The sequence below is a fragment of the Saccostrea cucullata genome, unplaced genomic scaffold (assembly GCF_032062105.1).
Source record: "Saccostrea cucullata isolate Sc308-1 unplaced genomic scaffold, CSIRO_AGI_Scuc_v1 ctg8622, whole genome shotgun sequence".
In the NCBI taxonomy this organism is placed as follows: Eukaryota; Metazoa; Mollusca; class Bivalvia; order Ostreida; family Ostreidae; genus Saccostrea; species Saccostrea cuccullata.
Window position 1 is genome coordinate 1 of NW_026925508.1, and position 24,936 is coordinate 24,936.

The following is a 24,936-nucleotide window of genomic DNA, read 5'->3' on the forward strand; positions in this document are numbered from 1 at the left end:
AGCTTCCTCTCGATAGGTATTGGGGGGTCAAGCTCAGACACCGACGATTTTAATTTGACAAGTGAATTTAATATTGTAGACGTATCGCAGTTAACTCGGCTTAGGAAATATGGAAACTTTCTTACTGAATCAAATTCTGTCAAAATGTTGAATTTCCTACTTACCCAATATAACTCAAGTTATCAATTTCGTTTCCTGCATGTATTATGGACTGTTGCTTTCGAAGAAATTTTCTGATACAGACTTGAGATTAATAACACTTGAACTTTGGCTTAAAATAGTTCCTGCTATGGAATTAGTTTTGTCCTTAAGCAAAAGTGTAGAATAATAGGATAGGTATCAAATTGTGGATTGCTAAGAATAAATTTTATGTCCCGTCATGAATATGACCAGGGCAGATAGTGTTTGTTATGTCCATCTTCTGTACTTCCGTCACACTTTGCAGTTTATTCAGCTCAAAGCTGAGATTCAAAGGAAGTATTTAAATATTTTCATCAAACTTCATATGCTGTTACATGTACATATTGATGAGAGTCACTCAGGTGACCTATTGCTATCCGTTTTTGTCCGTCGACGTGCGTCACAACTTGATGTATTGGCCCCGGGATGAGGGGTTTTGGTGTTAGGATGGGGCTCTATTGATTATATATTGAAAATGCATTAATTCTTTGAAAATCTCTGCTCCTAGGTATTAAATAAACCAACTATATATAGTTATGATGAGCAAGAGAATGCTTCTACCAAAATTTTAGATTTGATGGCCCTATGGTCAGGAGTTCTGGCCCCAAAACCATAAACGGAGAACAGACTTAACTCAAAATTTCAAATTGATATAACTTTCAAAATAATTTCGATATCAAAATAAAATTTTCAACATTTATTTCAATTGATGTATTTTGCACAGTTGCAAACTTTTAGGCTAATACATCGAACTGTACTGAAGAGATTAAAAATCAAAATTTTGACTTAAGTCTATTTTCAGTTTATGGTTTTGGGGCCTGGTGTTAGGGTTGGACTCTTTTGATTATATAGTGAAAATACATTATTTCTTTGAAAGTTTTCTTTTCTGCTCCTGGGTATTAAATTTGTGCATGGTTATAATGAGCAAGAGTGCCTCTACCAAAATAGTGAATTTTATGGCCTCAGGTTCAGGGATTCTGGTGTTAGGGTGGGGCTCTATTGATTATATAATGAAATGGAAATATAAGGAATCACTGTCTAGTTTGTTGAGTATGTCAGGGACATCAACGATATCGGAAAGATGGGATAATTTCTGCATAGCGGGCTTCGCCAATTTTGAGTTTTTATCGTGAATCAATTTCTTTTGATAATAAATGTGTTAATGTAGGTTGGCGAAATAATATCCTTCCAAATCTTCAGTAAGTTCGATATTTATTTGAATGGGTTTTTTAAAATCAAAATATCGATAAAACTATAATATGCATGATAATGCAGGTAATGCACACACTGTGCGTGGTAACATTAGTTACACACGGGTAATCAAAACTCTTGACCAACGTGTTTTGACTGATTAAACATGTAGCGTTGGCTATTTAAAAAAACCTGTTTACAAATACAGATAATTATCTGTTGACTTGAATTAATGTAAAGAGTGCTAATTAAAACTAGGAGACTTATTGTTCAAAGAACAATAAGAGGTCTTTCCACCTTTTGAATTTCAATTTCATTTATAATTTCTCTCTAAAATTAAATTTCATAAAAAAAAGAAACCAGGAATGGCTTAAAAGAAGAAAAAAATGAAAATTTAGAATTTTTCAGGTGACCTTGACCTTTAACCTTCAAATCATATTCAAGGTCAAAGGTCAAGGGTCACATTGTAATTAATTGCATGTCTCTATGACTTAAAGTTTTAAAGTTATAAGGTTTAACAGTAAGCACAAAAGCATTAAAGGGCAGTAACTCATTCAAGGAGTCACCAGATCTTATTGCGCTTGAACATAAAAGTTTTGCCTAAAATCCCATCAGACATTAGAGAAGTTTTCATGTCTTTTCGGTTTACGGTTTTGGAGCAATAGCAAATAAAATGTTTTTTGCACAAGGGGCAATAACTTTTAATAGGGTCAATCTTAAGGGACAAGAATGAAATCTTTGAAACAGTTTTAAGAGTACATATTAATGATTCTAAGACAGTTTGTATATGTTAAGAGACAAAAAAAGATATAAAAAGAGCCTAATTTCTCAATTTTGGAATGACCTTGACCTTTGACCTTTACATGACTTTTAAGCTCAAAGCTCAATGAATCTTATGCAATTGGTCTCATGTCTCTACACTTTCTCGTTTTGAAAATTTTTAATTATTTCTAAAATTCAAAGACTTTCAGGGGCAATAACTCATTGAAGGGGTCACCGAATACTTTCGCAATGAATAGATTCCAGAGTGCTCTCAATGAGTCGAAGACTTTAGTGAAGGTTTCATATTTCTACGTTTTACGGTTTCGAAGGAGTAGCGATAACAAGCATTTCTTGCGAAAGGGGCAATAACTTTTAATAGAGTCAATCTTACGGAATACGAATTGAATCTTTAATATAGTTTCAAGAGTACATATTAATGATGCTAAGACAGTTTGTATATGTTAAGAGACAAAAAAGATATAAAAAGAGCTTAATTTCTCAATTTTGGAATGACCTTGACCTTTGACCTTTACATGAATTTTAAGCTCAAAGCTCAATGAATCTTATGCAGTTGGTCCCATGTCTCTATCTCTTCTCGTTTTGAAAATTTTTAATTATTTGTAAAATTCAAGAACTTTCAGGGGCAATAACTCATTGAAGGAGTCACCGAATACTTTCGCAATGAATAGATTCCAGAGTCCTCTCAATGAGTCAAAGACGTTAGTGAAGGTTTCATATTTCTACGGTTTACGGTTTCGAAGGAGTAGCGATAACAAGCATTTCTTGCGAAAGGGGCAATAACTTTTAATAGGGTCAATCTTACGGAATACGAATTGAATCTTTAATATAGTTTTAAGAGTACATATTAATGATGCTAAGACAGTTTGTATATGTTAAGAGACAAAAAAGATATAAAAAGAGCTTAATTTCTCAATTTTGGAATGACCTTGACCTTTGACCTTTACATGAATTTTAAGATCAAAGCTCAATGAATCTTATGCAGTTGGTCCCATGTCTCTATCACTTCTCGTTTCAAAAATTTTTAATTATTTGTAAAATTCAAAAAGTTTCAGGGGCAATAACTCATTGAAGGAGTCACCGAATACTTTCGCAATGAATAGATTCCAGAGTCCTCTCAATGAGTCGAAGACTTTAGTGAAGGTTTCATATTTCTACGGTTTACGGTTTCGAAGGAGTAGCGATAACAAGCATTTCTTGCAAAAGGGGCAATAACTTCGAAAGCGGACATAGTTCATACGCGTTGGGTCAAATTTGTTCATAACTTTTAATGACCTTTACGATGAACAAAAAGTCTTTTCGATAAATGTCGAAACAAAAAATCAGCGGAAGAAGAATAATAATAATAACTAGGAGACTTATTGTTCACAGAACAATAAGAGGTCTTTCCACCTTCTCTGAATTTGTATTTTGTTTTGTATCTAACTCCTTAAATACCATAAGAAAAAGCCAAAAAAAATGGCTTAAAAGATAAAAAGATGTAGAAAAAAATGAAAATCTTTAAAATTTGAAATGACCTTGACCTTTGACCTTGAATAAATTTTCAAGGTCAAAGGTCAAGAGTCACATTGCACTTGACCCCATGCCTCTACGACTTTTAGTTCTGAAGTTATTATGTTTAATAGTAAGTACAAAGAAGTTAAAGGGCAATAACTCATATAAAGGGTCATCAGATCCTTTCGCACTAATACAATGAAGTTAGGCCTAAAGACCCTCAAGATATTAGTGAAGGTTTGGTGTCTCTAAGGTCTACAGCTTCAGAGGAGTAGCGATAACAAGGTTTTTCGCACAAGGGGCAATAACTTTTAAAAGGGTTAATCTTAGGGGACAAGAATGAAATCTTTGAAACAGTATTAAGAGTACATATTAATGATGCATAGACATTAAGTATATGTTGAAAGACAAGAGAGATATAAAAAGAGCTTAATTTCTCAGTTTTGGAATGACCTTGACCTTTGACCTTTCCATAAATTTTAAGACCAAAGGTCAATAAATCTTATGCAGTTAGTCCCATGTCTCTACAACTTCTCGTTTTGAAAATTTTTAATTATTTGTAAAATTCAAAAACTTCCAGGGGCAATAACTCATTGAAGGGGTCAACAAATACATTTTCAATGAATCAATGAAGTGTCTACTAAATTAGTCGAAGACGTTAGTGAAGGTTTCAATTCTCTACGGTTTACGGTTTCGGAGGAGTAGCGATAACAAGCTTTTTTGCGAAAGGGGTAATAACTCCGAAAGGGGTCATAGTTCATATACGCAGGGTCAACTGCGAAAATCTTTTACAGAGTACATTCTTATGAACTTAAAATCTTTTCGATAAATCTTGAAACTCAAAATCACACGGCGGAAAAATAATAAAAAATAAAAAAAAAAACAGAAGAAAATCAATAGGTCTTTCCACAGAAAGGTGGAAAGACCTAATAATAATAATAAACAGAAGAAAATCAATAGGTCTTTCCACAGAAAGGTGGAAAGACCTAATAATTGAATGACAAGCACTACTCGTAATTACTAAAATTGACCATGTACTGTGGTACATGTCTTTAAACCTATCGTAGTCTATTCTCAAATTTCCAAATAAAACATGGAGATTATTGAAAAAATTATTCGCTGTTTCTTGAATTCACGGATTTATTATTACCGTTAATATAGCGAATATTAACACCGCGAGTTATTTTCCCCCTATACAGTAAACTGAAGGTATCCCTCTCTTAACTATTCTCTCTCTCTCTGTGATTAAAGGATAAAACAGTAATTGTTTGGGAAAAAAACAAAATATCTGATCATGTTATTATAGGACAAGTCATGTGTTGCTAATTAAATACTCAATAACTTCTTGGCAAATTTTGAAATATATCTATCATGTCTAAAAGTACAGACATGGGTGATCTTTTATTTGTTTTACGTTCCAAGTATTATCGACTGTAATTTAACAGAAAATCTCAGAAGGTTTGGAGAGACACGACCAGCGACTGCGATCTCTCCACGTAAATCTCGCCAGACTCAGGGCCAGCAGACAGACTCGGAGGACGGCGAGACAGACAGCATCCGATCACTTCCTGTCACAGGGCTAGAATTTTCACACCTCGACGAACGCGAGAAAGTACTCAGTAACGCGAAGGGTATGTTGTTTATGTACCACAATATACTTTGGAATGATTAGATTTAATGGTAGATCAATATTCGTAGAATTTGTTGGTAGTTCTCTATATAGTATGAAGATTTCATCCCTGTAAATTAACTTATCAATGAAATTGTAATTTTAGCCAAGCTTTTGTCCACAATATAAAATGAATCCAGAATTAGACATACATCTTTATCACTAGCTGCAGAACTGCAGCGTTATGGTTTTATATAGTTGTCTTTGACCATTAGGCTACAGATCCCGTAATGCAAACTATGGTGCGCACGATTTTTTGCGCACTGTTTGGGAGAATTTCAGTTATCTCCAGCACTGGTAAATCTTCTTCCTTTCCCTCCATAATTCGACACATTTTAAATAAATCTGTATGTTTTATACACCTCCCAAGCCTTTTTAGTCGTCTCTACAAGCGATAAACTCCATTGAAGTAGAATTTTCTGCAATCCCTTAGAAAATTCAAATCAAGCTAGTTTATCGCCTATAGAGGCGACTATTAACATGATTAATGGTTGAGAGGAGGATAAAATATACAAATTAGTTTAAGAATGTGTCTAGAGGTAGAGGGGTAAAAACTAAATGATTTACCAAAATATAAAATTGAAATTATCCTAAACAGTGGGCAAGGAATCTTGTAAATTGCACATTTTTTGGTCACCTGAGTTTAGTCAAGTGACCTATTGCTATCTGTTTTCATCTGTTGTTGTCTGTCTTATGTCGTTCGTAAACTTTTGAACAAATTTTGAATTTCATAGCCGCTTCAAAACTTTACAGTTAGATTGGTAGAAAGATGGACATTGTCGTATCGATTTTTTATGAACAAAGGGAAGTAACTCTTACTGACATTAAATTTTGAGGATTTTCTTCAGTGAATTTGATTTTGTTATTTGTCTACTTCCTTGTTTACCAAATGGGAAACCATGACACTGAAATGTCAGATGACACTAAAAAGTTGATCGTACAATTAATAGAAAGTGGATACAGGGCATCAGAAGTTTCAAAATGTTTAAAGATGAACAAGTCTACAATTTCGAAATTTTTAAGCCATAGTCACAATTTCATAAAAAGTTTCATTGTCACATTTACGATTTTTTAAGTTTCTGTTGAAGAAACTTATAGCTATGAATATCTGCTCTAATGCATGAGGCTTGGGGCAAAAATGTTTCATTTAAAAAAGAGAGCATAGGGATTTATGACATCTGATCCCATCTCTGATGTTTTTTTATGAGGTAATTCTTTGTTTCGCTCCTGATTTGTTAGTCTGTTATTTATACACTGAATTGACGACAGATAATCAGTCACGTGACCTGATCTGTAGTCAGCTGATTCCCAATATTTGTTACTAATGTAAATAATTGGTCAAGCGGTGCGGGATTGTGAACAAAAATTAATAAATACATTCCCAATATTTGTTACTAATGTAAATAACTGGTCAAGCGGTGCAGGATTGTTAACAAAAATTAATAAATACATTCCCAATATTTGTTACTAATGTAAATAATTGGTCAAGCGGTGCGGGATTGTGAACAAAAATTAATAAATACATTCCCAATATTTGTTACTAATGTAAATAATTGGTCAAGCGGTGCGGGATTGTGAACAAAAATTAATAAATACCGTTTAGTCTTTAATTAACACCAATATCAACTGAGTACATCTGACAGTTACCTGTCTGTTTAATTACACAAAAATCCATTACATGCATTAAATATATATATATGTACAAAAGTTTATTTTACAATTCAAGTTTAGATAAAAAAAATATTCGATTGATTTTCTTCATTGCATTATATATTCATTCCTTACACAAGAGGAAAAATTGTTGCTTTGATGGGGGATAATGCTTTTACCTTGTAAGATTCTATATACAAATATTTTATAATTTTCTAGGATTCATTGAATTTTGTTTGAATTCATCCACAGAAGTCATGCGGAAGAAACAAAAATTAAACATGTTAAAAGTGAGATCACTTATGTCCAATACCTAACTTCCTTGTATATTTTGTAGTGAAATACATTATATATAAACACAAATAAACTGGCATATTTGATGTATAAATAAATTCCTTTAATAAGATGAACCTTGAAGGTCACCTCTCTATAAAGGTCACCTTTTTAAGGATCCTATAGGTGACTGCTTTATACAGGTTTGACTGTAATTATGATAAGCAATAGTGCCTCTTTTATTTAATTATGGACTTGTTACTAGTATTAGCTTTATAATACATGTAATAAAACAGACAGAAAAGAAAATATGAAATCAGAAGAGTATATGTAAATAATAAATCTCTATCAGGTGAACTCCTACAAATATCATCTGACATTTAATTAATTAAGGAAATCCATTGGCAAACTCTGTATTCTCATTTCTGTAGCTATGTGTATTCCATTGTTTGGTTCTTCTCTGAGAGATTGTTGGTATGAGTATAGAGCAGCCTGGAGGTTCCCTGTCACCTGTTGACAGATCCCCAGAATCTGCCATGATATGTCTCTGTATGATATAAGCTGTCCCTGAAAATGGAGAACTAGGGTCTGTAGATCATCTAGAGCTCTTTGTGCTCGCATTGTGTCTACATGTCTGTAGCACAAAATCACTAGCATGGATGACAGGATAAGGGGTGGTACACTTAATGAAGGCCAGTTGTTCTGTAGAGCAGATTGTTGTTCAGGTATCAGTTCACTGATGTAATGGATTTCATTGTAAAGTGTGATATCCTCTGCTACAGCCTGTCTCATCTTTTTAGACCAGGACTGTCCCCCTACAGCCTCAGTATACCTCTCTCTATCTACATTTGACCAATAAAACACATATGGCTGTGCTATCTTGACCATGATCATCTTTATAACAGATAAAGCTTTCATGTATCTAAGTGTCTTGTAATAATACATGGCTATGTATATCATGTCAGTAATACAACCAAACTTGGCTGTTAATTTCAGCATGTGACAGGACATTTTGTCAACTCTATACCTCAGTTTGTTGTCAGGTGTGTAAGTTTCCATGTGTAATATAAAAGCAGTGTACTGAAGGGCCCTAGCAGTCATGTTCTGTAGCGTAATGATTTGATACTGTGTCAGGAGGTGTGAACCTATCATCTGTTCTATTTTATGTAGATATCTAATGTAGCTTTGTATGTCCAATTTGCCTGGTATTATGTAAAGAGATAGTATTTCCTCAAATAGATTTCCATCAAACTCAACCTCAGAAATCAGAGTATGATTATCTGTACAGATGGAGTTTCTGGGGTTATAGAGGACATATATAATACAAGATCTAATGGAGGGACTATGTAGCAGGAATGCTAAACCCTTTTGATACAACTCTAACAGTCTTATAAATAGCTGATTTTGTTTGACGCCATGAATTTTACTCAGAAACATGTTGTTGCCTGGAATGAAAAAATTTGGACAGACCCCCTCATACACCCATTTGAGGATGAGTTTAAAACAGACCCAGAAACCCCCCAGGAAATTTTGTGGACACCAGTGAGGTATTGTATTTTGTTGAATCACCCAGAAAACTGCCGTCTTCATGTGATAGGAACACAGTAATTTATCATCATCACCTGCTCCATTGTTAATTATTTCTGTTAAGATCAATTTAAGTAAGCTGTAAGTTAAGAATTGACAGTGATTCATTACATTCACAAGTTTTTGTTCTGCTAGGGAGAAAGAAATTCTCCATTCATGATCTTCATGATTTCCTAGCTTGTGTCCAATTGCTACAAAGTGACATCCATTTTTCACTATATCATCAACAACATGAGGCTGGGGCCATGAGTGACATCTGTCTATCCATAGGGAGGCAGAGGGAGGCCAAAGGTCACTGACAAAACAGTAGGCATGATCATATTCTTTTGATCCAATTGTTCCACTGGCACAGGGTCCATGTTCAGTGATGTTATAAGGTTGTGATGACGACTCAGATAAAGTGATCTGTCTGAATTTAGAACTAGATATACAATATCTGTTATTCGTTTTAACACACGCTCTCTGGATTTGTCTATACATGCTTGGTGAGAGTAAATATAACAAAGTGAATCCTGGTGGACTATCAGAACAGTCACAGAGGATCAGTGTTTGTCTGTGTGTGTTGTAATACTGAGACTGAGATAAGTCCCAGATCACACGGTGATTATTTGGCCACAACATAATGTCTATATCTGATCCTTTAAGTCTGAGTCCTTCTCTCTTACTTCGACTCACCATCTTTCTGAAATAGTGACAGTGATTTACCACCATATCCTCGATGTCCAGCGCATCTCTCCTCATGGCCACCAATTGTGAGGTCCCCACTTTACGACACAGTCCCACAAACACAGACTCTGATATGTGTTGTATGGCTTCAGTTCTGAGAATGATTAAAGTGGAATTTATATTCTTGTATTAAATGAATGTTTCACTTTTCTAAAACTATAACATAATTATCAAAATTGATAATTTTTACATTCAAAAATCATAAAATAAAAAATACTACCTCAACTGAATCAGTTATTTTTCAACTCAATTAAATAATTAATTTATTTATTCTTTTTTTAAATGGTGAAATTTATAACTGCAAGTGTCAAGGATATATATCATGTTTTAAATTCAGTGATGTAAAAAGCTAAAAACTAATCTTACTGTAAACAAATTACACTGATTACACTGATTCAGATGAATTAGGAATTCTGTTTAGAGTTATAAATTCTTGTAATTAAAACTTACATTTGTGAGCTTCTAATGGAGTCCATTTTCAGTGGCGTATATTCCTTTCTGCTGTTGATTAGACTAGTGTGAAGTCACAGATTTTACTTCCAGGAGCTTCCTCTCAATAGGCATTGGGGGGTCAAGCTCAGACACAGACGATTTTAATTCGACAAGTGAATATAATATTGTAGATGTATCTCAATTAACTCTGCTTAGGAAATATGGAAACTTTCTTACCAATTCAAATTCTGTCAAAATGTTAAATTTCCTACTTCCCAATATAACTCCAATTATCAATTTCGTTTCCTGCATGTATTATGGACTCCTGTTGCTTTCGATGAAATTTTCTGATACAGACTTGAGATTAATAACACTTGAACTTTGGCTTAAAATAGTTCCTGCTATGGAATTAGTTTTGTCCTTAAGGATGTTCGATCCTGCGCTTTTGAGCGAATTTTGGTCCTATCCTTTATTTATAAAATTCTGCATCATTTTTAAGTTCTAACAACAAATCTTAATTCTACAATGCAAATTAAACTATTTTCAATGAAAAAAGCGCGATTAATTTCCCATCAATTAGAATTAAGCTTGGAACTATATTTTGTGGCGGAAGGTTTTTAAGAAGAAATGATAAGTTTTTTCCTTTTTGAACTATAACAGTACTGTTAATTTTAGATTCCTATTTTTCCATGCTGGTAGCACAAAAAGCTGTTTTTTGCAGTGAAATGCGTTATGCTGGTTCTGAAATATCTATTAAATTATTTCTTATGAATTCTTTCAATGAAGTGTGACAGATATAGTAAATATAATCTGAAAATCCGGTAAAAAATTGAACCAATTTTAAGGTAAAATTGACACTTTTTTTAGCAATATCTGAAAATTTATATCATATACCCCCACTTTTGATGTTCTTTTCTAAATATTCAATATATCTTTGACCTATTTGCTTAAAATCAGAAAAAGTTTAAGACTTTAAAATAATTTTCTTTCTTATTAAATTTTCAATGCCAGAAAAATAACATTTTATCAGTGCAGAAAGGTCAAATAATTAATAATGCAAAGCAATTTGAAACTTTTTCTTAGTCACAATTTTAAAGTGTCTTTTTTAAAATAGATTTACTTTAGAGTTCATTTTGTTTCATGTCTCAATTGGAAAAATATTGAAGGAAAAACGTCGAAGATGTAATTTTTAATTAAGAAACAAATTTCAGTGCAAAAAGGTCATTTTAATGTACTGTAGCGCCAAAAGAAGCATATTGACCCTCATTTTTTGATTTGAATTTTAATAAAGCTATGCATGTAGAAACTAAAAATATACTTGGCAAAAAAAGTTTAAGACTTTAAATATTAGGATCCAACGTCGTTAAGCAAAAGTGTAGAATAAAAGGATAGGTATCAAATTGTGGATTGCTAAGAATGGTTCTTATGTATGGTGGGGGCATAAAGTGTTAGTTATGTCCATCTTCTGTCCTTCCCCCGGCGTCACACTTTGCATTTAGCTCAGTTCAAAGCTCAGTTTCAAAGAAATTAAGATATTTTCATCAAACTTCATATGAAGTTAAATGTTGATGAGAGGCACTCAGGTGACCTATTGCTATCTGTTTTCGTCCATTGACATGCGTCACAACTTTATGTACTGGCCCATGGATCAATCAAGGGTTTTGGTTTTAGGGTGGGGCTCTATTGATTTTATAGTAAAAATGCTTTAATTCTTTGAAAATCTTCTTCACTGCTTCTGGGTATTAAATAAAATAACTTTGTACATAGTTATGATGAACAAGAGAGAGCCTCTACCAAAATTGTGGATATTATGGCCCTAGGGTCAGGGGTTCTGGTGTTAGGGCGGGGCTCTTTTGATAATATAGTGAAAATACATTGATTCTTTGAAAGTCTTTTCTGCTCCTGGGTATTAACTTTGTAAATAGTTATGATGAGCAAGAGTGTCTCTACCAAAATTGTGAATTTTATGGCCTGAGGTTCAGGGGTTCTGGTGTTAGGGTGGGGCTCTATTGATTATATTGTGAAATGGAAATATAAGGAATCACTGTCTAGTTAGTAGAGTATGCCAGGGACATCAACGATATCAGAATGATTGGATAATTTATGCAAAGCGGGCTTCGCCAATTTCGAGTTTTTATTGTGAATCAATTTCTTTTGATGATGAGATGATGTAATAGAAATGTGTTTCAAGAGGCTGGCAAAAAATTGTTAAGACTACTGTCAATTATCAAATGGAGTAAGATTTCATATGAAAGGATCTATACCTTTCTACTTGTTTTATATGTCAGGATTTAGAGAAGACAAAAATTTTAGAAGTTAACAATATTCCAGGAAATTGATTTCTCTGTGGACACTGTCTTTAACAAAAAGTCAATGAATTTGAAATCAAATTCTTCATTTAAAAAAACCTCCCCACATATACATATGATCTTAACATTTCTTATTCTACATGTCTTAGACATTTCTTTGAATAAAGCATGGTTTAATTTCTGATTTTCTGATAGGGAATCAATTTACATACAAGGCACGTAAGTTAAACTTTACTTTTAAAATCAGCATCATCTTTGTTTCTTTTATGAATTCATTTCTACAATTGGAAATGGTCAGGAACCTTTTGGTTTAAATATAAAATGAAAATTCAGAGTTCCCCTTTAAATTCAGGAATCACTCTGAAGAAGATTATGTTGTTTAATTAAGGTACATTGACACTCTGATAAGAGAGATAACTCTTAATGACACAAATGTCTATTATTCCTATATAAATTTGCCAAGTTGAAGTATGTGTCTTCTTTGTCAAAATTTGCCCCGCAAGCCAAGCTATAATTGATTGTTTTTTATTCAGCATATACATTTCCTCTGGAAAATCGTAAAAGTTAAAGAAAAATTTCATATAAGCATGATAAGTGAGCAGAGGGTTTATGTACCTTAAAAAGGACAGATATCTAGCTGGTATGTAAATTGAATTCCTATCATGTCATTTGATTGTTCAAGACAAGGGTAACTATGATGTTTTCCATTTAGTTGATTGAAAACATCTTTAATGGCAGCTGTCATGAACAAGGGACTAAGTTGTTTTTTTATGAAATCCGAATTTAAATCTGAAATACCACTCATATTGGCAATGAAATTTCTTTTAAAGAAAATAATGAAAGTCCTAACTCTTTAATTTAGTTACATGTATGCTGAGCTGGTGACCAGTTTACTTAATTCCAGTCAGTGCACCAGCTTTTGAAGTTCAAATTACTTAGCAATGTGAAACTAAAATTCTCAGAGAAAAGTTCTATTTTTGCCTGAATTTCTGGATTCTGTATGGAATTTGAGATTTTTCTTTTTTAAGGAAATTTGCATCCTTTCTCCATAGTGGTTCCTTTAACTCCTAACTAACAAGTGAATTTAAGCTACTTTGAGTTTGTTTATGAGGTCTCCTGTGTATAACATTAAGATGCCTCTATGTACATGTATAGTACTATAAATTGGAGAATGTTTTCTTTATTTTCTCCTTAATGTTCCCTTTAACTGAGATGGTTCTTTGTGATTTGGTGTGAAATCAAACAACATTTCTATGTTTAACTTAATGTGTTGACACTGACTTCACCAGTAAACCCCGTGTCTGACAGGGGGGTATAGTGTACACACTGATTAACTGTGTAAGATCCTCCTTATTAATTGACTTTCGGATCACTTTTTAAGAAAATTTTTTTTGCTCAATATCATGGACCAGAGGAAAATTACATTTCTTTTGGGTAAAATTTTATTTTTCTAATGAGGTAAATGAATTGTAAATTGTTTTCTGAGCTGAAATCATTTTTAATTTCTGTGTATTTTGCAAAATGTTGATAGGAATTACTCCAGTATTTGTCTTCTCATTATGAAGTTTTGTAATGACATTTTTCAAAACTGTTGCATTGTGAAGATAGTTCTGAAATATTGTCTCTAAGAAATCAATATAAATATGATTGATCCTCTTTTCTGCATGCTTTGCAGTAAAATGTTACTACTGTAAAAATTCTTTCGATAGATACTTCAGAATATTACAACATGTTGTCCATTTGTCTTTTCATAGGAAAAACATGCTTAAAATGAAATGCCAAGAATGGACAATTTTGCTTTGCTACACCTATTAAGCTTACAATATATTTAAAAGTTTTCGGAATGAATATCATTTTACTGTAAGGTTCAATATTCATGTTCGCTATAAGCATGATTTACTGTATAATATGCGTTATTTTCCAGATGTCCAGGAGACTTTGGAGACTCAGTACATTCATTATATGGGTGTTTTCTATAAGTATGATTCACTGTTATTTTCCAGATGTCCAGGAGACCTTGGAGACTCAGTACATTCATTATATGGGTGTTTTCTATAAGTATGATTCACTGTTATTTTCCAGATGTCCAGGAGACCTTGGAGACTCAATACATTCATTATATGGGTGTTTTCTATAAGTATGGTTCACTGTTATTTTCCAGATGTCCAGGAGACCTTGGAGACCCAGCGTGAAGAGATTTCGGCGCTCCGCTCTCGTATGTTAGAGGAGTACGAACAACTTCTCAAGGTCCGAGCAGAAGTCATGGCGACCCAGACACAGGAAGTGGAGAAACTCCAGAGAGAGATGGAACAACTCCACCAGAGTTACGCGGAGCAGATCAAAGTGTTCCAAACTAAAGTGGAGGAACAGTCAGGTAATAAATAAGTCAACTCCACCAGAGTTATAAATAGATCAACTCCACCAGAGTTACGCGGAGCAGATCAAAGTGTTCCAAACTAAAGTGGAGGAACAGTCAGGTAATAAATAGGTCAACTCCACCAGAGTTATAAATAGAACAGCTCCACCAGAGTTTTAAATAGATCAACTCCACCAGAGTTACGCGGAGCAGATCAAAGTGTTCCAAACTAAAGTGGAGGAACAATCAGGTAATAAATAAGTCAACTCCACCAGAGTTACACGGAGCAGATCAAAGTGTTCCAAACTAAAGTGGAGGAACAGTCAGGTAATAAATAGGTCAACTCCACCAGAGTTTTAAATAGATCAACTTCACCAGGATTATGCAGTGCAGATCAGATAGCATCAGATACTGGATCTGACCTATATTTTCCAGATGAGTGACCAGGGTAATGTTTTTTAAGGACAGATGATACAAACAAATATTTTCTTTGAAAAAGATTTAATATCATGTCACAAGTTTAGAAAAGTGGATGGTTCTCAGAATTTTTTCTCCTAAGAACTGGAATATGCAAAAATCTTGGAAAATATTAGTAATATTTCATTGAAAAAAACAAATATAGACAAATAACATTCAGTAAAGGTTTACAGGTGAAAATAATTTTCAGAATATGTTATTATGGTGCTAAATGTGCAATATAAACTTAAGAAAAATATACCAAGCCAGGTGATTTTTATTAGGAAAAGTTAAATGGTAAAAACTAGCCTATGTGATATTGCTAATTTTTTGTCATTTTGATCTTCCTCTTAAAATTCACCTGGCTGTATATTTTTTTAAAGTTTATATTAAGCTTTTGGCACCAAGGTAACATATTCTGAAATTTGTTTTCATCTGTAAACCTTTACTGAATGTGATTTGTCTATATTTGTTTTTTTATTGAAATATTACTAATATTTTCCAAGTCTATTTCATTTTCCAATTCTTCGGAGAAAAAAATGGAAGAACCATTCAGGAAATGTTCACATCTAAACTTGTTACATGATGTTAAATCTTTTTCAAACAAAAAAATTGTTTGTATCATCTGTCCTTAAGCTTTTTAAACTTTGATAACATGTTTTATTTTACAGAAGAAGCCATGCAGACCAGACTAAAGGAAGAGCATGAAAAAGAAATCCAGGATTTGAAAGATCATTATGAATCTCAAATAAAAGAACTACGCAGTCAGCTAGAAGCTACAACACAGGAAGTGACATCACTGAGACAGGAAGTGACATCATCAAGTGATGAACAGAATCAAGAAAGCAGTGAACAGAGTGAAGCAAAGGTAACAGTAGACAGTGACAGCAGGATCCAGGAATTAGAAAAAATACTGGAGGAAAAATCCAATGAAATTGCTGAACTTCAGGAGAAACTAGAATTAGAGTCTCAACTAAATATAGAACTCAGGGAGAAAATGACCTTGACAGAAAGCAAGGTCACAGAGATGGAGCAAATGATGCGTGAAAAACAGTGCCATATTGAAGAAATGAACAATAAATTAAAGGAAAAAGAAGCCATATTGAAGATTCTGGAGAGAGAGAAGGAAGAAGTGGAGGAGAAATGTAGGAGAGACCTCGCGGAGTTTGAAGAGTCCAGCGAGAGAACGACGGGGGAGATCAGTGATAAACTGCTGAAACTTCAACAAGAGCTGGACGCATCACTGGAGCAAGAGAGAGTGTTAGAGGAGCAGTATGACGAACTACAGCATCAGCATAGAGAGCAGAGAGAGGCATTAAGACAGGTGAGAGAGAGTTAGAGAGAGAGTGTTAGAGGAGCAGTATGACGAGCTACAGCATCAGCATAGAGAGCAGATAGAGGCATTAAGACAGGTGAGAGAAAGTTAGAGAGAGAGTGTTAGAAGAGCAGTACAACGAGCTACAGCATCAGCATAGGGAGCAGATAGAGGCATTGAGAGAGGTGAGAGAGAGCAGATAGAGGCATTAAGACAGGTGAGAGAGTTAGAGAGAGGCATTAAGACAGGTGAGAGAGAGTTAGAGAGAGAGTGTTAGAGGAGCAGTACGACGAGCTACAGCATCAGCATAGGGAGCAGATAGAGGCATTAAGACAGGTGAGAGAGAGTTAGAGAGAGAGTGTAAGAGGAGCAGTACGATGAACTACAGCATCAGCATAGGGAGCAGATAGAGGCATTGAGACAGGTGAGAGAGAGAGTGTAAGAGGAGCAGTACGACGAGCTACAGCATCAGCATAGGGAGCAGATAGAGGCATTAAGACAGGTGAGAGAGAGCAGATAGAGGCATTAAGACAGGTGAGAGAGAGTTAGAGAGAGAGTGTTAGAGGAGCAGTACGATGAGCTACAGCATCAGCATAGGGAGCAGATAGAGGCATTGAGAGAGGTGAGAGAGAGCAGATAGAGGCATTAAGACAGGTGAGAGAGAGCAGATAGAGGCATTGAGACAGGTGAGAGAGAGTTAGAGAGAGAGTGTTAGAGGAGCAGTACGACGAGCTACAGCATCAGCATAGGGAGCAGATAGAGGCATTAAGACAGGTGAGAGAGAGTTAGAGAGAGAGTGTAAGAGGAGCAGTACGATGAACTACAGCATCAGCATAGGGAGCAGATAGAGGCATTGAGACAGGTGAGAGAGAGTTAGAGAGAGAGTGTAAGAGGAGCAGTACGACGAGCTACAGCATCAGCATAGGGAGCAGATAGAGGCATTAAGACAGGTGAGAGAGTTAGAGAGAGGCATTAAGACAGGTGAGAGAGTTAGAGAGAGGCATTAAGACAGGTGAGAGAGAGTTAGAGAGAGAGTGTTAGAGGAGCAGTACGACGAGCTACAGCATCAGCATAGGGAGCAGATAGAGGCATTGAGACAGGTGAGAGAGAGTTAGAGAGAGAGTGTTAGAGGAGCAGTACTATGAACTACAGCATCAGCATAGGGAGCAGATAGAAGCAATAAGACAAGTGAGAGAGAGTTAGAGAGAGAGTGTTAGAGGAGCAGTACGATGAACTACAGCATCAGCATAGGGAGCAGATAGAGGCATTAAGACAGGTGAGAGAGAGTTAGAGAGAGTGTTAGAGGAGCAGTACAACGAGCTACAGCATCAGCATAGGGAGCAGATAGAGGCATTGAGGCAGGTGAGAGAGTTAGAGAGAGAGTCTAAGAGAAACAGTATGATGAACTACAGCATCAGCATAGGGAGCAGATAGAGGCATTGAGACAGGTGAGAGAGAGTTAGAGAGAGAGTGTTAGAGGAGCAGTACGACGAGCTACAGCATCAGCATAGGGAGCAGATAGATTCATTAAGAGCAGGTGAGTTAGAGAGAGAGTGTTAGAGGAGCAGTACGACGAGCTACAGCATCAGCATAGGGAGCAGATAGAGGCATTGAGACAGGTGAGAGAGAGTTAGAGAGAGAGTGTAAGAGGAGCAGTACGACGAGCTACAGCATCAGCATAGGCAGCAGATAGAGGCATTAAGACAGGTGAGAGAGAGCAGATAGAGGCATTGAGACAGGTAAGAGAGAGCAGATAGAGGCATTGAGACAGGTGAGAGAGAGTTAGAGAGAGAGTGTAAGAGGAGCAGTATGATGAACTACAGCACCAGCATAGGGAGCAGATAGATGCATTAAGACAGGTGAGAGAGAGTTAGAGAGAGAGTGTAAGAGGAGCAGTACGATGAACTACGCATCAGCATAGGGAGCAGATAGAGGCATTAAGACAGGTGAGAGAGAGTTAGAGAGAGAGTGTTAGAGGAGCAGTACGACAAGCTACAGCATCAGCATAGGGAGCAGATAGAGGCATTGAGGCAGGTGAGAGAGAGTTAGAGAGAGAGTGTTAGAGGAGCAGTACGATGAACTACAGCATCAGCATAGGGAGCAGATAGAGGCATTGAGAGAGGTGAGAGAGAGCAGATAGAGGCATTAAGACAGGTGAGAGAGAGCAGATAGAGGCATTGAGACAGGTGAGAGAGCAGATAGAGGCATTAAGACAGGTGAGAGAGAGCAGATAGAGGCATTAAGACAGGTGAGAGAGAGTTAGAGAGAGAGTGTTAGAGGAGCAGTACGATGAGCTACAGCATCAGCATAGGGAGCAGATAGAGGCATTGAGAGAGGTGAGAGAGAGCAGATAGAGGCATTAAGACAGGTGAGAGAGTTAGAGAGAGGCATTAAGACAGGTGAGAGAGAGTTAGAGAGAGAGTGTTAGAGGAGCAGTACGACGAGCTACAGCATCAGCATAGGGAGCAGATAGAGGCATTAAGACAGGTGAGAGAGAGTTAGAGAGAGAGTGTAAGAGGAGCAGTACGATGAACTACAGCATCAGCATAGGGAGCAGATAGAGGCATTGAGACAGGTGAGAGAGAGTTAGAGAGAGAGTGTAAGAGGAGCAGTACGACGAGCTACAGCATCAGCATAGGGAGCAGATAGAGGCATTAAGACAGGTGAGAGAGTTGAGAGAGAGAGAGGCATTAAGACAGGTGAGAGAGTTAGAGAGAGGCATTAAGACAGGTGAGAGAGAGTTAGAGAGAGAGTGTTAGAGGAGCAGTACGACGAGCTACAGCATCAGCATAGGGAGCAGATAGAGGCATTGAGACAGGTGAGAGAGAGTTAGAGAGAGAGTGTTAGAGGAGCAGTACTATGAACTACAGCATCAGCATAGGGAGCAGATAGAAGCAATAAGACAAGTGAGAGAGAGTTAGAGAGAGAGTGTTAGAGGAGCAGTACGATGAACTACAGCATCAGCATAGGGAGCAGATAGAGGCATTAAGACAGGTGAGAGAGAGTTAGAGAGAGTGTTAGAGGAGCAGTACAACGAGCTACAGCATCAGCATAGGGAGCAGATAGAGGCATTGAGGCAGGTGAGAGAGTTAGAGAGAGAGTCTAAGAGAAACAGTATGATGAACTACAGCATCAGCATAGGGAGCAGATAGAGGCATTGAGACAGGTGAGAGAGAGTTAGAGAGAGAGTGTTAGAGGAGCAGTACGACGAGCTACAGCATCAGCATAGGGAGCAGATAGATTCATTAAGAGCAGGTGAGTTAGAGAGAGAGTGTTAGAGGAGCAGTACGACGAGCTACAGCATCAGCATAGGGAGCAGATAGAGGCATTGAGACAGGTGAGAGAGAGTTAGAGAGAGAGTGTAAGAGGAGCAGTACGACGAGCTACAGCATCAGCATAGGCAGCAGATAGAGGCATTAAGACAGGTGAGAGAGAGCAGATAGAGGCATTGAGACAGGTAAGAGAGAGCAGATAGAGGCATTGAGACAGGTGAGAGAGAGTTAGAGAGAGAGTGTAAGAGGAGCAGTATGATGAACTACAGCATCAGCATAGGGAGCAGATAGATGCATTAAGACAGGTGAGAGAGAGTTAGAGAGAGAGTGTAAGAGGAGCAGTACGATGAACTACGCATCAGCATAGGGAGCAGATAGAGGCATTAAGACAGGTGAGAGAGAGTTAGAGAGAGAGTGTTAGAGGAGCAGTACGACAAGCTACAGCATCAGCATAGGGAGCAGATAGAGGCATTGAGGCAGGTGAGAGAGAGTTAGAGAGAGAGTGTTAGAGGAGCAGTACGATGAACTACAGCATCAGCATAGGGAGCAGATAGAGGCATTAAGACAGGTGAGAGAGAGCAGATAGAGGCATTGAGACAGGTGAGAGAGAGTTAGAGAGAGAGTGTTAGAAGAGCAGTACGATGAACTACAGCATCAGCATAGGGAGCAGATAGAGGCATTGAGACAGGTGAGAGAGAGTTAGAGAGAGAGTGTTAGAGGAGCAGTACGATGAACTACAGCATCAGCATAGGGAGCAGATAGAGGCAGAGAGAGAGAGAGAGCAGATAGAGGATAGAGGCATTGAGACAGGTGAGAGAGAGTTAGAGAGAGAGTGTTAGAGGAGCAGTACGACGAGCTACAGCATCAGCATAGAGAGCAGATAGAGGCATTGAGAAGGTGAGAGAGAGGGAGAGAGAGAGTGTTAGAGGAGCAGTACGATGAACTACAGCATCAGCATAGGGAGCAGATAGATGCATTTGAGAGAGGTGAGAGAGAGCATTAGAGAGAGAGAGAGTGTAAGAGGAGCAGTACGATGAACTACAGCATCAGCATAGAGAGCAGATAGAGATTAGAGAGAGAGAGAGAGTGTTAGAGGAGCAGAGAACTACAGCATCAGCATAGGGAGAGAGAGAGAGAGAGAGACAGGTGAAAGACAGAGAGTGTTAGGAGCAGTTTGAACTACAGCATCAGCATATATTGAGTGTGAGAGAGAGACAGTATTTTAGGGAGCAGATAGAGGCATTGAGACAGGTGAGAGAGATAGAAATTAGCATAGGGAGAGAACAGGTAGAGGAGCAGATAGAGGCATTGAGCATTGAGACAGGTGAGAGAGAGAGAGAGTTAGCAGAGAGTGTTAGAGGCATTGAGCAGTACGATGAACTACAGCATCAGCATAGGGACAGATAGAGGCATTAAGACAGGTGAGAGAGAGAGAGAGAGAGTGTTGAGAGAGAGAGAGTGCGATGAAATCTTCTCTGGTTTTGACAGAGAGCATTAAAAAAACAGGTGAGAGTTTACACACAGATTTTTATAGGAGCAGTACGACTTGGAGAACTTTTCAAATGTAAGTTTAATTAATAATAAGGGACTTATTTTCCTAAATATATCAAATTGATATGATTTTTCAAAAAAAAACTAGAACTGTATTAGCTTTTGAAGCTTTTTGTTTTTGTATCATTTAGGACTAGCATATGTGAAGATAAGAGAAAGTTAAATATAGGAAGCATTTGAAAATAACTAATATATCTTAAAAAATAAAGAAAAACAGAGAGAGATCCAATTTAGTTAAATTATTTAGAGTAAAGATCAGCTATAGACCCGATATAGAGTATCTTTTTATGCTTAAAGAACCAGTTTAACTTTTGAAATAGCATTTTTTTTATTCTTAATGTCAAGGAAAAAGATAATGACCTTGACCTGACCTTGCCTCTAATATAAAACGGTCAAATTTAATCTCACTGATACTATCACTTACTGATATTGTCTTCTTGATTCTGTGAAAAGAGAGAGAGAATCCTACCTTAAGACAGGTGAGAGAGAGTTAGAGAGAGAGTGTAAGAGGAGCAGTACGATGAACTACAGCATCAGCATAGGGAGCAGATAGAGGCATTAAGACAGGTGAGAGAGAGTTAGAGAGAGAGTGTAAGAGGAGCAGTACGATGAACTACAGCATCAGCATAGGGAGCAGATAGAGGCATTAAGACAGGTGAGAGAGTTACACAGAGAGTGTTAGAGGAGCAGTACGACGAGTTACAGCATCAGCATAGGGAGCAGATAGAGGCATTAAGACAGGTGAGAGGGAGCAGATAGAGGCATTGAGACAGGTGAGAGAGAGTTAGAGAGAGAGTGTTAGAGGAGCAGTACGATGAACTACAGCATCAGCATAGGGAGCAGATAGAGGCATTAAGACAGGTGAGAGAGAGTTAGAGAGAGAGTGTTAGAGGAGCAGTACGACGAACTACAGCATCAGCATAGGGAGCAGATAGAGGCATTAAGACAGGTGAGAGAGTTACACAGATTGTGTTAGAGGAGCAGTACAACGAGCTACAGCATCAGCATAGGGAGCAGATAGAGGCATTAAGACAGGTGAGAGAGAGTTAGAGAGAGAGTGTTAGAGAAACAGTATGATGAACTACATCATCAGCATAGGGAGCAGATAGAGGCATTGAGACAGGTGAGAGAGAGTTAGAGAGAGAGTGTTAGAGGAGCAGTATGACGAACCACAGCATCAGCATAGGGAGCAGATAGAGGCATTAAGACAGGTGAGAGAGTTAGAGAGAGGCATTAAGACAGGTGAGAGAGTTAGAGAGAGGCATTAAGACAGGTGAGAGAGAGTTAGAGAGAGAGTGTTAGAGGAGCAGTATGACGAACCACAGCATCAGCATAGGGAGAAGATAGAGGCATTAAGACACGTGAGAGAGAGTTAGAGAGAGAGTGTTAGAGGAGCAGTACGACGAGCTACAGCATCAGCATAGGGAGCAGATAGATTCATTAAGAGCAGGTGAGTTAGAGAGAGAGTGTAGAAGAGGAGCAGTACGACGAGCTACAGCATCAGCATAGGGAGCAGATAGAGGCATTAAGACAGGTGAGAGAGAGTTAGAGAGAGAGTGTTAGAGGAGCAGTACGACGAGCTACAGCATCAGCAAAGGGAGCAGATAGATTCATTAAGAGCAGGTGAGTTAGAGAGAGAGTGTAAGAGGAGCAGTACGACGAGCTACAGCATCAGCATAGGGAGCAGATAGAGGCATTAAGACAGGTGAGAGAGAGTTAGAGAGAGAGTGTTAGAGGAGCAGTACGACGAGCTACAGCATCAGCATAGGGAGCAGAGAGAGGCATTTAGACAGGTGAGAGAGAGTTAGAGAGAGAGTGTTAGAGGAGCAGTACGACGAGCTACAGCATCAGCATAGAGGGCAGATAGAGGCATTTAGACCTGTGAGAGAGAACAGATAGAGGCATTAAGACAGGTGAGAGAGAGGGAGAGAGAGAGTGTTAGAGGAGCAGTACGACGAGCTACAGCATCAGCATAGGGAGCAGAGAGAGGCATTTAGACAGGTGAGAGAGAGTTAGAGAGAGAGTGTAAGAGGAGAAGTACGACGTGCTACAGCATCAGCATAGGGAGCAGATAGAGGCATTAAGATAGGTGAGAGAGTTAGAGAGAGAGTGTTAGAGGAGCAGTATGACGAACTACAGCATCAGCATAGGGAGCAGATAGAGGCATTAATACAGGTGAGAGAGTTACACAGAGAGTGTTAGAGGAGCAGTACAACGAGCTACAGCATCAGCATAGGGAGCAGATAGAGGCATTAAGACAGGTGAGAGAGAGTTAGAGAGAGAGTGTAAGAGGAGCAGTATGACGAACTACAGCATCAGCATAGGGAGCAGATAGAGGCATTAAGACAGGTGAGAGAGAGTTAGAGAGAGAGTGTAAGAGGAGCAGTATGACGAACTACAGCATCAGCATAGGGAGCAGATAGAGGCATTTAGACAGGTGAGAGAGAGTTAGAGAGAGAGTGTAAGAGGAGCAGTACGACGAGCTACAGCATCAGCATAGGGAGCAGATAGAAGCATTAAGACAGGTGAGAGAGAGTAAGAGAGAGAGTGTAAGAGGAGCAGTACAACGAGCTACAGCATCAGCATAGGGAGCAGATAGAGGCATTGAGACAGGTGAGAGAGAGTTAGAGAGAGGCATTAAGACAGGTGAGAGAGCAGATAGAGGCATTAAGACAGGTGAGAGAGAGTTAGAGAGAGAGTCTTAGAGAAACAGTATGATGAACTACAGCATCAGCATAGGGAGCAGATAGAAGCATTAAAACAGGTGAGAGAGAGTTAGAGAGAGAGTGTTAGAGGAGCAGTACGATGAACTACAGCATCAGCATAGGGAGCAGATAGAAGCATTAAAACAGGTGAGAGAGAGTTAGAGAGAGAGTGTTAGAAGAGCAGTACGACGAGCTACAGCATCAGGATAGGGAGAAGATAGAGGCATTGGGACAGGTGAGAGAGAGTTAGAGAGAGAGCAAGTAGAGGCAATGAAAGAGATGAGAAAGAGAGAGAAATGGAGAGAGAAGAGGGGAGAAAGGGGTGAGAGAGAAGGCAGATTGAGGCATTGAAATAGGAGTTAAGGTATATTTTTAGTATTACTATACAAATAAAAGAAACAAATGTGAAAAATGAGGAAATGCTTTTCAGGACTTGGAGCATGAACACCGAGCTGAGATCATGGACGTGCAGTCAGAGTTCAAAGTTCAACTTGAGATCGAGCTGAAGAGACAGGCGGCGGACATGACGTACGATTTCGGCGAAAAAATCAGAAAGATGGAGGAAGATCAAAAGAAAGAACTGGAAGAGTTAAAGAAGAAGATAGAGCAGCTGGAAGAAATGGTAGGTCAGGGAAAAGCCATAGAAGTGAAATATAAGGGGAGTCATAGTATGGCTAATCAATCTGTCAAGGAGCTACTGTGGGAAGTTTCATAAGGGGATGGGAATGTGGGTTGCAGTGAGGGTTTGGTTGGGGATGGGGGATATTTGGGGGATAGTAATAAAAAAAAATTGAGGAATCATGGAGAGTGGTTATATAGAAAGGGTAAGAGAAGAAATGAAATGCAAATATGACATGGGTATAAGGAATGGTAAACTATCAAAGAAAGATGAGTGTGAAAATTAAAGAAGTTAAACAGCAGTTATTACCTAACTGTGTGGGTAGGGGAACACTTTGCTTAACAGTTTATTCAACTGGCTGTAAGAATTTG

At 37.6% G+C, this 24,936-nt stretch overlaps 2 protein-coding genes and 1 long non-coding RNA gene across 3 annotated transcripts; 2 read left to right on the forward strand and 1 right to left on the reverse strand.

The window, feature by feature from the left end:
• The first annotated feature begins 1,854 nt into the window (after window positions 1-1,854).
• Window positions 1,855-4,203, forward strand: LOC134269042 (uncharacterized). The gene is made up of 2 exons (XR_009992487.1): window positions 1,855-2,363; window positions 2,797-4,203. It is a non-coding gene; the product is annotated as an uncharacterized LOC134269042 (long non-coding RNA).
• Window positions 4,204-4,955: 752 nt separating this feature from the next.
• LOC134269044 (trichohyalin-like) lies at window positions 4,956-24,661 on the forward strand. The gene is made up of 4 exons (XM_062751267.1): window positions 4,956-5,276; window positions 14,453-14,665; window positions 15,775-16,427; window positions 24,377-24,661. Exons 2-4 carry the CDS (start codon window positions 14,509-14,511, stop codon window positions 24,659-24,661), a joined length of 1,095 nt encoding a protein of 364 aa, XP_062607251.1. The 5' UTR covers window positions 4,956-5,276; window positions 14,453-14,508.
• LOC134269043 (uncharacterized) lies at window positions 6,901-10,208 on the reverse strand. Its single transcript, XM_062751264.1, has 2 exons — window positions 10,001-10,208; window positions 6,901-9,644 (listed from the first exon to the last, which is right to left on the reverse strand). The coding sequence occupies exons 1-2, from the start codon at window positions 10,024-10,026 to the stop codon at window positions 7,622-7,624; spliced, it is 2,049 nt and encodes a 682-aa protein (XP_062607248.1). The 5' UTR covers window positions 10,027-10,208; the 3' UTR covers window positions 6,901-7,621.
• Window positions 24,662-24,936: the final 275 nt, after the last annotated feature.

What these genes read in the sequence shown, in the direction of transcription:
- LOC134269043 (XM_062751264.1), bottom strand. Translation starts at nt 10,026, where the DNA reads ATGGACTCCATTAGAAGCTCACAAAT. An exon ending in TCCATTAGAAGCTCACAAAT is followed by an intron (nt 9,645 to 10,000) that starts GTAAGTTTTAAT and finishes AATCATTCTCAG; the next exon opens with AACTGAAGCCATACAACACA.
- LOC134269044 (XM_062751267.1), top strand. Translation starts at nt 14,509, where the DNA reads ATGTTAGAGGAGTACGAACAACTTCTCAAGGTCCGAGCAGAAGTCATG. An exon ending in TAAAGTGGAGGAACAGTCAG is followed by an intron (nt 14,666 to 15,774) that starts GTAATAAATAAG and finishes TTTATTTTACAG; the next exon opens with AAGAAGCCATGCAGACCAGA. An exon ending in AGAGAGAGGCATTAAGACAG is followed by an intron (nt 16,428 to 24,376) that starts GTGAGAGAGAGT and finishes AATGCTTTTCAG; the next exon opens with GACTTGGAGCATGAACACCG.